At 44.3% G+C, this 12,848-nt stretch overlaps 1 protein-coding gene across 3 annotated transcripts in view; it reads left to right on the top strand.

Annotated features, from left to right (window-relative positions):
• LOC117878308 (ADP-ribosyl cyclase/cyclic ADP-ribose hydrolase 1-like) overlaps positions 1 to 12,848 on the top strand; it is a 48,140-nt gene that overhangs the window by 2,040 nt on the left and 33,252 nt on the right. The window contains exon 2 of one of the 3 annotated variants that reach the window (XM_034772448.1): positions 4,534 to 4,752. In XM_034772448.1, coding sequence (XP_034628339.1) covers positions 4,577 to 4,752 — 176 coding nt within the window. In that variant the 5' untranslated portion in view covers positions 4,534 to 4,576. Of the gene's footprint in view, positions 1 to 4,442; positions 4,753 to 12,848 lie in introns of those variants that run through there. The other 2 variants (XM_034772447.1, XM_034772449.1) reach the window with 2 other exon arrangements.

Here is a 12,848-nt window from a genome sequence, read left to right as displayed (position 1 = left end):
CGGGCTCTCCGCCATCCTCCCGGCACTCTGGCCGCTGGGGGCTCTCTGCCCTCCTCCCGGCGCTCTGGCCGCTGGGGGCTTTCTGCCTTCCCCCCGGCGCTCTGGCCGCCGGGGAGAGCGGATCTGCGGCAGGCTCGTCGCCCTCCCCCGGCACTCCGGCCGGTGGGGGATTGCTCGGCGCCCTCCCCTGCCACACTGGCGGGGGGGGGGGACGGCGGGGGGCTTTTTTTCCTAGGGTGGCAAAAAAGCCAGAGCTGGCCCTGTAGAGGAGCCAGGGATTGTGATACATGTAGGTACCAATGACATAGGAAAAGGTATGAGAGATTCCAAATTTAGGCTGCCAGGTAAGAAATGAAAGTCCAGGAGCTCCATGGTAGCATTTTCCGAAATGCTCCCAGTTCCACGTGCAGGGCCAGAAAGACAGTCAGAATTGCAGGGTCTCAGTGCATGGATGAGACGATGGTATAGGACGGAGGGTTTTATGTTTATTTGGAACTGGGGAACCTTTTGGGAAAGGAGGAGCTATACAGGAAGGATGAACTCCACCTAAACCAACATGGAACTAGATTTCTAGCATGTAAAATTAAAAAGGTTGTGGAGGAGTTTTTAAACCTAGGGCTGGGGAAAAGCTGACAGGTGTGGAAGAGCACATGGTTCAGGTGAACACATCCCTTAGGGATGAATTCATTAAAGGGGAAACTCTACATCCTAACAAAGAGAATAGGAAAGAAGTTGGTAAAGTACAGGTAGGAGTTAATGAGGAACAGTCAAACGTCAAAGAGTCCCATTTAAATATAACACATGAAGGCAAACAACTGAATATTGGCAAAATGTAAAAATCATTCTAGAGGTCTAAAAACTAATATGGGTGAACCAGAGTGCCTACCATCAAATGAGGATACATTACAGAAACTTAGTGGAAAGAGGATAATTACTGGGACATGGTAATACCAGGTTACAAAATATATAGTAAGGACAGAGTAGGTCATATTGGTGGGGGAGTGACACTATACATGAAAGAAAGCAGAGTCAAAGTAAAAATCTTAAATAAATCAAACTGTGCCATAGAATCTCTATGGATAGAAATTCCGTGCTTGAACAATAAGAGTGTAGCAGTAGGAATATACTAGTGACCACCTGACCAGGAAGTTGACAGTGATTGTGAGATGCTCAGGGAGATTAGAGAGGCTACAAAAGCAGAAAGTCCAATTATAATGGGGGATTTCAACTATCCTCATATTGACTGGGTACATGTCACCTCAGGAAAGGATGTAGAGATAAAATTTCTAAACACCATAAAGGACTGCTTCTTGGAGCAGATTGTCCTGGAACCCACAAGGGGAGAGCACAATTCTTGATTTAGTCCGAAATGGCATACATGGCTGAAGATGGTTCCTTATTTACTGTACCCAGTTCCATATTCAAAGGTCAAAATTTTTCTAAAATTTATCAACAGAAGATAAAATTTTTAGAAATTTCATCAAAATAAATGTGGCTGAATTCTATTATAATTTATATACATAATTAATTCACTATATATATATATTAATAGTTTCTCAGATAAGGAACTAGGCTTTTGACTGGATGTGTGTGACAATATACTTCTTGGGTCACTCCCAGAGATGAAGTTTCATTTCTGGGCAAAATTCTGCCAAATATTGTACCCTTCTTTCTATTTTGCATTTTTTTTGTTAGTAAACATACAACATGCACCAGCTAAAAACAATATTCAACCAATTTGTTGCAAATCCAGCTGTAATACTTGAACTGTCTATATAATTTCTGTGACAAATTAAGACGACTTATGTCAGCAGAATAAAGAATCGGTTCTGGGAGAGGCATGTCACAGGAATGTGTTACTTGGGATGGCTCAAGAAGTATTTTGTCACGTAAAGCCAGTCAAAGCCGATTTCTTTATTTGAATAAGAGTATGTCTACATGAGGGGATTAGCTCTGAGCCAGCGCTCGGAGCCTGCCTATACTAGTGCTTTAAAGCGCTCAGACTTGCTGCGTTCAGGGGGGTGATTTTTCACCCCCCTAAGCCAGCAAGTTAGAGCACTATAGAATGTAAGTGTAGACAAGCCCTAAGTAGTTACTAGAAAGACAAGGTGAGTGAGGTAATATCTTTTATTGGACCAATTTCTGTTGGTGAGAGAGACAAGCTTTCTAGCAACACAGAACTCATCTTCATGTCTGGGAAAGGAACTCTGAGTCACAGCAAACATGTAAGATTGAACAGATTGTTTAGCATAAGTAGTTAGCACATATAGTTCATTCCTGAGCGTAGTGCACTAAATGCCCCAATAACAAGAACCAAGTGGGTGAAACCAGACCCTCATTATGCTCTCAAATGAACTCTCACAGGAAAATGGTAAGACAAAAATACTCCATCACTTGAGGGTGAACACTTTTCACAAAGTGATCACTCTATATCTGACCTTTCAGTCCTCATCCTCATTGGAAACCTGCACAACACTTTCAAAAGATGAGCCCGGGAGCTTAAATTCATTACTCTGTTAAGACACCAAAAATCATGGACTGAACAGAGTGGGTAAGTTTATGGTTTACCCACTAACCCTCTCCTTTTTGTCCTATGACTACAGAGCTGTTAATGGGCCACTGAACCTTGAATGGTCCCTTACAATATGTGCTAACTACTTATGCTAAACAATCTCCTCACCCCTGCATTTTGCTGTGACTCTGGGAGTTCCTTTCCCAGACATGTTTCAGAGTAGCAGCTGTGTTAGTCTGTATCTGCTAAAAGAACAGAAGTGGGCTGTAGCCCACGAAAGTTTATGGTCAAATAAATTTGTTAGTCTCTAAGGTGCCACAAGTACTCCTGTTCTTTTTCCCAGACATGAGGAAGAGCTCCATGTAGCTGGAAAGCTTGTCTCTCTCACTAAGGGTATGTCTACACTGGAAACTTCAAAGCGCTGTCATGGGAACGCTCCCGTGGCAGTGCTTTGAAGTGCAAGTGTGGTCGTGCGCGAGCGCTGGGAGAGAGCTCTCCCAGTGCTCCTGGTAATCCACCTCCACAAGCCTGAGCCTGTCTACACTAGCACTTTAATGCGCTCAGACTTGCTGCGCTCAGAGGGGTGATTTTTCACATCCCTGAGCCAGCAAGTTAGAACGCAATAAAATGTAAGTAGACATACCCTAACAGAAGTTGATCCAATAAAAGATATTACCTCAGCCACCTTGTCTCTCTAATATTCCGGGACTGACATGGCTGCAACTAAACTGCATACATAAATAATTATGAGTTAATCAATAGTTAATTATTAATATAAATGGCAATAAAATGCAATCACATTTTAGTGTAATTTTTAAAAAAAAATCTTGCATTGATGATTTTGAAAAATTTTTAGCCTTTGAATAAGAAACCAATTTCAATCTCAGAGAATAGTTTACATCCTATCGGCTTTTATAGCATAGCCACAACACTTCACAATTAACAGGGTTCTGCTTAGAAGTGGTTTACAATCAATCCAAGATTATATGCAGAGAAGGGGGGGGGGGGGAGAGAGAAAGAAAATGTGCTTTTCAGATATATTTTTCTCACTATGGAAAATATTTTGGTTTTGGTTTAAATTGTTTAAAAGCCACTGTTGATGTTGATGTTTATTAGTGTGTCTGCAGGATATAAAATAATCAATGGCAAAGTATGGGTGAATAAAGTGCTCATGCTTACATTCACAAGAGTAAGGGGACACAAATTAAAATTGAGGAAATGATTTTCCAAAATTAAATACAGACAGCATGGACCATTTTTACACAATTGTTACTTGCTCTGTCTGTAGACAAACTTCTATTCCCTGCAAGCTTTACCAAGTAAGGACTTCAGGGTTTGGCATTCTACAATTAACTTGTGGAATTTACTGCCACCGGATATTAATGGGGCAAAATAGCTTTAAAAGATTCAGAGAGGATTAAACACTGAAGAGCAACAAAAGTATCTGCAGTCACTTTGTAGTAGCTAGAATAAAAGTTACAAGCCTGGCAAATCCTCCCACTTCAAGGCACAAAATAATTTCCACTTCTTTTTTTGCTCAGTCTGCCCGCAGTATTGCATGTATGGTGGGAAGCAGGGAGGTTGTAGAGAGGGGATGGGTGGGAGATGGCCTTCCTCTGAAACATCAGGGACAGGCTACTATCAGAGGTGGGTCTTTCACACTAAGCGACCCATTAATTTATTTAGGCAAGGAAACTCCAGTGACACTATGCTATCTTTGCAACATCCTTTAATGTCACAGATGCTGCTAATAAGATTGCAAATGTGCATAAACCATCCCACTGGTTTGTGTACGTTTTGTGTTTCAGGTCTGAATCAATACTGCTGTTCCTTTTTCTATGTGGTATTTCAGCCCAGCAAGTAGCAGGTTACTGTTAGCTTCCACGTCAGTCAGCGTGTGAAGGCAGAGAGGGAGGGGGGAGTGCCATTTGACACATTAAAAAGCTACTTTTCTGTCGTGACCGGGAAAGCAGTTGCTGCTGCTGTTCACAAACTTAATCTACGATGCCCTTGCAAAACAGGTCCTCCAGGACACGGCAGCGTACCGTCCTTTTAGTGATCATCATGGTCCTGATAGTGACAATTGTTGCTGTGCTGGCTGCTGTGCTGCTGGCAAATGGAATGAAAGAGACTAGCATGGAGCTGCTACAGTGGAAAGGCAGAGGGACCACTAAAAATCTGCAAGAAGTCATCCTCGGGCGGTGTTATAATTACATCACAACAGTGAACCCTGAGCTGAGGTGAGCAATAATTACAGTCATGCATAATATGGTTTAATGGCAAAGACAGGCAAAGAGCTAACTACTAACTCAACTGATGCATCCGATGAAGTGGATTCTAGCCCACGAAAGCTTATGCCCCAATAAATTTGTTAGTTTCTAAAGTGCCACAAGGACTCCTCGTTGTTTCAACTGAAACAATATCCCGTGTTATCAGCTGAACAAGGAAAACAGAGGAATTAGAATTTATTACAAGTATTTTGGAGCAAAACATAGAAAGTCAGATTTAAAATTGGTTACATCCTGTTGAACATTTTTGGGAGTGGATTAAGGGTGCGCAAAATAGCACAGCAAATGAGAGTGTGAAACAACAGTAATTTGGGGGCAAATTCTGCCCGCACATATAAATGTGCACCTCCTTCAAAAATCTCATAGAACCAAACATCAAAACTCTGGGCCAGAGTCTAGTAAGTTTTAATGTGTGGATGTGACAGCAGTGAAGTTTAACTGCAATTTGTGAAGTACTAATGTCACATATAACATTTAACCCATATAACCAAATATGTGAGTGTATGTGAAAGAGAGCACAGGAGACTGGGAAGTCATTTTTAAGAAAGATCTCTATTCAGTTGCTTTTTTCCTCCTGGGCGTGAGAAGAACATTGAGAAATTCCTTTAAAATATGCAAAACAGATATTGTGGAATGTGGGTCAGAGGACTTGCCTAAGTTCACTGTAAACACATGGAGCTTTCAGGCTTGTGTAAAAAGATTGATTGCAACTGGTCATACGATTAGAGCTGGGGATACTCTGCAAAATCTTCCATACACATATATTTACTGAATTCCATCAGTATGCTTGGTGCTGTACATTATACAGAGGATGAAACAATTCCTACCCTAAGGAGCTTAGGATTTGAATACTTAAAAGCATGTTGGAGAGAGAGGGCATTTCAAGTGTAAAGGCTTGCACTGAAGGGGCCAGACAAAAGTGGAAGATATAGAAGTGGCATTTAGAGAAGCAGCTGGGAAGAGCTCTTGCAGCAGAAGGGGGAACAGGAAAGGAGATATGAAAGCAGAGACTGTAGGCCAGGACAGAGCTGAGCAGAATCTTGAAGGGGAGGAGGTCTCAACTTCTCTTCCTCCTTGCAGACAGAGGTTGAAAAGCCAGGGATTCCTTGTTGGAGAGGCAAGGAGTCTGGCAAGGGAAGCATCATCCTGCCCTTTCCCAGGCCCTGCAAAATATCACCCCCCTGCCCGGGAATTCAACATGGATTGGGCACTGTATTGTGGGAGGGAGCAGGGCTGAGGCAGGACAGCCATTCTACACAGTACAATTCCACCCCTACACCTACAGAGTCAACGTTTTCCTGCTGAAGTGCAGTCATGTTTAACTTATGTGCCTGCTCCCGCTCCATAATGGCACTGACATAATTTAAACAAAATATTAGCAAAATATTAACTGGTTTCCTGCTAGATTGCAGCAATCAACAAATCTTGCCTTCTGCTATCCAATGCTGAGACTACTGTATACATAGTCTAAAATCTGCAGTATTTGAAAGGAAACTGTCATGATAAAAAGCCTTGACCTTGCTCTTGTGATAATTTAAGCATAAGCTTAATTTTAAGCATGTGAGTAGTATCACTGAAGCCAATGGAGCTATTCAGATGTGTAAAATTAAGCCAGTACACAAGTGTTTGCAGGATCAGGACATCCTAATAAAAAAGAAAAGAAAAAAGTTTCCTTGTCAATATTACTAAAAATGCATTCAATTATTAAACTGAAATAACTTTTAAAGCTTAACAGTCTTTTCAATAGGTATATTATTTACTTACTTTTTAATAAGGGCACTGAAAGTGTACAGTCAGGGCATGTCTGACTGGCAGAGTTACAGCACCACTCAGAGAGCACTGTTGTGTGTTAATACTGTGAGGCCGTGTCTAGACTGGCAAGTTTCTGCGTAGTAAAGCAGCTTTCTGCGCTGTAACTCCCGAGGTGTACACACTGCCAAGCCACTTAGTGCACAGAAACTGAGCAGTTGCAGCGCTGTAAAAAAATCCACCCCAACGAGAGGCGTAGAGCTTTCTGTGCTGGGGCTACAGCACCGCGATGCCAGTGTAAACATCCTGGTTGATTGCAGCACTGTGATTGGCCTCTGGGACGTGTCCCACAATGCCTGTTCTCACCTCTCTGGTCATCGGTTTGAACTCTACTGCCCTGCCCTCAGGTGACCAACCATCATCCCCACCCCATAAATTCCTTTGGAATTTTGAAAGTCCCCTTCCTGTTTGCTCAGTGATGTGTGCAGTGGTCTCAGTGCATCTTCCCAGGTGGCCATGCCTGCTCCACGCACCAGGTGATCCTCTGCTTGGAGCAATGCCAAGCTGCTGGACTTCATTGGCATTTGGGGAGAGGAGGTTGTGCAGTCCCAGCTGCACTCCAGACTTAGGAATTATGATACCTACGGACAGATTTCACGGTGCATGATAGAAAGGGGCCATGACCGGGACACACTGCAGTGCAGGGTGAAAGTGAAGGAGCTGTGGAATGCCTACCACAAGGCGCAGGAGGCAAACTGCCTCTCTGGTGCTGTGCCCATGAGCTGCTGGTTCTACAAAGAGCTGGACACTATACTCGGCGGCAACCCCACCTCCACTGCGGAGACCACTGTGGATACTTCAGTGGCTTGCGTGCCAGTCGAAAGTGGACTGAACCAGGAGGAGGAAATCTTGGACTAGGATGTTGAGGGGGAACCAGAGGCAGAGGATGACTCGGAGGTCAGAGATGCATGCAGCCAGGAGGAGGCTAGCCAGTCACAGCTGTCAGATGTTGGTGAAGCGCAAACAGGAGAGGAGTCCCCTGGTAAGCGGATTTGATTTGGGGAATCACTGAAGCAAGTTGTTGGGGGCAGGAGGGTTGAAGAAAACAGGCTTGTCTCCCACCGCATGCCTAATCTTAGCAGTGGAACAGGTTGTTGATTGACTCCCTCACTTCATGGGAATCTCCCTCAGAGAGCTCCAGGAAACTCTCGTGGAGATACTGGGCAATCTGCTGCCGCAGGTTCTTCAGCAGAGTTGCTTTGTTTCTTGCCCTATTAACGGTAATTTTCCTGTGCCACTGTGCCATCACAGGGAGATAAGGGAACCATTGCTGCACACAGGTGAGCCGCATAGGGGCCAGGGCCAGGGTGGAAGCCGCAGTGTTGGAGCAGATCCTCCCTTGATTCCCTGCTCATCCTCAGCAGCAAGATATCTTCCATAATAAATTAATGGAGATATCCCATCTCCTAGAACTGGAAGGGACCTTGAAAGGTCATCGAGTCCAGCCCCCTGCCTTCACTAGCAGGACCAAGTACTGATTTTGCCCCAGATCCCCAAGTGGCCCCCTCAAGGATTGAACTCACAACCCTGGGTTTAGCAGGCCAATGCTCAAACCACTGAGCTATCCCTCCCCCCATCCTGTGATCACATCCTGTGGAAAGTGTGGGTACAGGAATGATTATCAGGCCCGCTCTACAGTGCTGGCTCTCCCCAAGAGGCATGTGCCCAGTGTACTGCAGGATCCGGTCCAGGAAGAGTGATTTACCCTGCCCCTGTGACTACTCACCATTTTAGGGTCTTGTGGCTCATGTGTATGCCCACAGCATTAAGGGGTAGGCGGGGTCTCCCAGGATCACAATGGGCGTTTCGACTTCCCCTATGGTGATCTTCTGGTCTGGGAAGAAAGTCCCTGCTTGCAGCTTCTTGAACAGGCCAATGTTCTGAAAGATGCGTGCGTTATGCACCTTTCTGGAACAGCCCGTGTTAATGTCTGTGAAATGCCCACGGTGATCCACAAGCGCCTGGAGAACCATTGAGAAATATACCTTGCGATTAATGTACTCAGTGGCTAGGTGGGGTCTGGTGCTAGAATTGGAATATGCATGCCATCTATTGCTCTTCCGCAGTTAGGGAAGCCCATTTGTGCAAAGCTATCCACAATATCATGCACGTTGCCCAGAGTCACGGTCTTTTGGAACAGGATGCGCACTTCCATCAACACGAGTCCAACAGTTGACTTTCCCACCCCAAACTGGTTAGTGACCGATTGGTAGCAGTCTGGAGTAGCCAGCTTCCACAGTGCAACCACCATGCGCTTCTCCAATGGCAAGGCAGTTCTCATTCTTGTGTTCTTGAGCTGCAGGGCTGGGTTAGCTCATCACACAGTTCCATGAATGTGGCTTTCCTCATCTGAAAGTTCTGCAGCCAAAGCTCATCATCCCAGACGTGCATGATGATGTGATCTCACCACTCAGTGTTTGTTTCCCAAGCCCAAAAGCAGCATTCCACTGTGAATGCCACAAGCAATCTCGTGTCGTAGCTACTACACGTGGCGAGATCAATGTTGCACTCTTCTTGCCTTTGTAGTTTAAGGAATGAAACCTATAGGACTAACTATATTTTATATATATTTTCTCATAGTTTAAGTATTTGGTTTATTGTAATAGGTTTATAGATCTATATTAAAGTAAGTTTGGCTGTAATGCAAGAGACCTACAGGCCATATCCTGTACGTTAAGCCAAGGCAAAGTTAGCATATCTATATTAAGACCTTTTACTCAGAAAGCAAAGTTGACCTAAATAGATAAGTACCCACATCTATGTCTATGACCTTTTATCTAGACCGATAGACAATGGAGAATGGCATAGGGGTTTTTTCAATGTTGTATCCACAGACTTAACAAGTACACCACAAGAGACTGATGTGCATACATACCTGTCATCAATATGCACATACATACTAGCCTATTGGGTAAGTGTACCCTAACATTTTGTGGGTGAGGAATGAAATTTGGGCCTAGGAGGAAGGATTTCCAGCACTTTGCCCTATAAAAGGGGTAACCCACCTCGATAGAGTACTCCATCTCCATTCTCACTTACTCCGCTCTATCATTGTCACGTACATTCTATTTCTACTCTATCTATTTACGATGACTACTAGTATACTTCTTAAACTTTAAGTTTCAAGGGAACTAGGCTAAGCTTGATTTCCCTAAGTTTTATTCCTAGTTTTGTTTATTAGGTTTTGATTTTAAGTTTAAGTTAGTCAAGTAAACCCTAATTTAGTTTTGATAGCTCTTAGCATTAGATTTCTTCTAAGCACTGCATCCCTCATGCAAGAATTGAGAAACCTGAACTACAAGGCTGGTCCTGCGTCTCTTACCACCAGGTTATCAAGGAAGGGTGTGAGTATGTTAACCAAAGTTTTGTTGCATATAAATACTATATTAGCATATGCATCTTTTGAATAGCAGTAATGCAATTGTAACTTTGTAACTCTGGGTATTTTACCATTTACTTACTATTATTGATTTTAATGAAAAGTCTTCAAGGCTATATCTGTCTCAGTGTGACCTTCCTGTCATATCCCCCAAGGGTCCTTTGTAAATTCTGTGGAGCCTAATTCGGGACAAGAACTTTTATCTTCTGATCAAACAGATTGGCGAGCCTAAGACCCATACTAATTAATATTTATGATTATTAATATTAAATAAAAATTAATAAATTAATTTCCCATATTATCCAAATTAATATTATCAGTACACCCTAAATCAGGCTACAGGAATAACTCCACTGCCACTCGTGACATGTTGGTCAGAGAGAGCAGTATATTTGTCAACAGATCGGGATCCATTCCTGCAGCCCAAAGAGGCAGGGCATGCAATACACAAATGGTTGAAAGACAGGGCCAAATGCGTATGAAAGCACCGGGATTGCTGGGATGCGAAGCAATGCATCATGGGGCACTGGTACAGGACCCACAATGTCCCGCGACCCCGTCCGTCTTCCCACAAGTCTTAGCGGCAAAAGAGAAAGAGGTGCTCTGTGGGATAGCTGCCCAGAGTGCACCGCTCTGAATACCACTGCAAGTGCCGCAAGTGTGAACACACTATAAACAAAAGTGAAACTTCAGCTGCCTGCGCAATAGCAAGTTTCTAGTCACTTACAGGTTCTCATGCACTGGACCAGGTGTGGGCAAACTTTTTGGCCCGAGGAAATTGTATGGCGGGCCATGAATACTCACAAAATTGGGGTTGGGGTGCGGGAGGGGGTGAGGGCTCTTTTTCGGAGTGCGGGCTTCGGGGTGGGGCCAGAAATGGGAAGTTCATGGTGCGGGAGGGGGCTCTAGGCTGGGGCAGGGGAATGAGGTGTGTGTATGTGGGGTGAGGGCTCTGGGGTGGGGCTGGGGGTGAGGAGCTTGGGATAGAGGAGGGTGCTCTGGACTGGGATCATGGGGTTTGGAGGGCGGGAGAGGGATCAGGACTGGGACAGGGGGTTGGGGCATGGGGAGAGGCTCAGGGGTGCAGGCTCCAGGCGGTGCTTACCTCAAATGGCTTCCAGAAGCAGTGGCATGTCCCTTCTCCAGCTCCTACACGGAGATGTGGCCAGGCAGCACTGTGCGCTGCACCGTCTGCAGGCTGCAGCTCCCATTGGCTGCAGTTCCCAGTCAATGGGAGCTTCAGGGGTGGCGCTTGGAGTGGGGGTAGTGTGCAGAGCAGAGTCCCCTGGCTGCCCCTACGCATAGGAGGCAGAGCAGGGCCATGACATGGCTTCCAGGAGCCGCGTGGAACAGCCCCTGATCCTGCTCCCCGGCTGGAGTGGGGCAAGCCCCAGACCCTGTTCTCCATCGGGAGCTCAAGGACCAGATTAAAATGGCCGGCTGGCCAAATCCGGCCCGCAGGCCATAGTTTTCCCACCCCTGCACTAGACCAAGGGTGTAACACTTGGCAAGGAATTGTTTGTTTAAATAAATTAAAAAAAACAAAACAAAAGAATGAAAACATGTTAAGTCATGCTGACTGGTCCTAGGTTTTCAAAAAGATTATTTTTAAACAAAACCTAAAGCATTGTTTGAATTTGGACCTGATAATAGCTATTTAAGGAGGACAAACTTATTTATTCTTAACATAGAAAAATGCATTTTCTCCTAAAACAAGAAAAAAAATGTAAACAATTAACATTTTAAAACAATGTGAACAGGAAATTTCCATTTGAAATACACCTCTACCCCGATATGAAACTGTCTTCGGGAGCCAAAAAAAAAAAATCTTACTGCGTTATAGGTGAAACCGTGTTATATCGAACTTGCTTTGATCCGCTGGAGTGCACAACCCTGCCCCCCCAGAGCGCTGCTTTACCGCATTATATCCGAATGTGTGTTATAACGGGGTGAAGGTGTACTGACATTATTGGAGGGAAGGGGGAAGGCGGGACTATATTAACTTACCTACATCTGTAATGTTCATGCAGAGGATGGCTAAGAGTATTAGCTATATGTTCTTAGCTCTGATCTTGGATTCCTCTTTCCTGATCCTACTTGACATTAATGTCATTTTTGATACAAGTGTACATTGATCACTATTCTGTTTGAGCACCCTGATCACAAAGCCAGTGCCTCATGGACACACTGTAGAATCATACCTCAACAAACACTGTTCTTTCATGTCTAATGCAGGTTTTACAGCTCTCTCTCTATTATGGAGCACCCAGAAGATCTTGAGGAGCTTCTCCAGCAATCTTATTAAACACCTTCAGTCATGGACATAATTTTCTGCAATAACACCCAGCTCTACATATTTGTTTCCACCCACCCCAATCCTTTTGCTGATCTTGACTTTCAGCTCCTGGCTAAGCCACAACTTCCTACTCCTGAATGATTTCAAGATTGAAGTCCTCACACTGTATGAAAATACTTGTTCTCAGTCTCTAAATTTTCTACAAAGATCAGAAATTTTGGAGTCAAAACTTCTTCACCAACATCCCTTTGTCCTCCTACATCTGCTTTGTTTGAGAACATAAGAACAGCCATACTGGGTTAGACCAAAAGGTCCGTCTAGCCCAGTATCCTATTTTCTGACAGTAGCCAACACCTGGTGCCCCAGAGGGAATGACAGAACAGGTAATCATCAAGTGATCTATCCCCTGTTTCTGGCAAACGGAGGCTAGGGACACCATCCTCCATGCGCCTATCCTCCATGAACTTATTTAGTTCTTTTTTGAACCCTGTTATAGTTTTGGCCTTCACAGCATCCTCTGGCAAGGGGTTCCACGGGTTGACTGTGCATTTTGTAAAAAAATAC

Source organism: Trachemys scripta, chromosome 5 (genome assembly GCF_013100865.1).
Source record: "Trachemys scripta elegans isolate TJP31775 chromosome 5, CAS_Tse_1.0, whole genome shotgun sequence".
Taxonomy (NCBI): Eukaryota; Metazoa; Chordata; order Testudines; family Emydidae; genus Trachemys; species Trachemys scripta.
The sequence above is the reverse complement of the archived record's forward strand: the minus strand, read 5'-3'. Positions and strand labels throughout refer to the sequence as shown.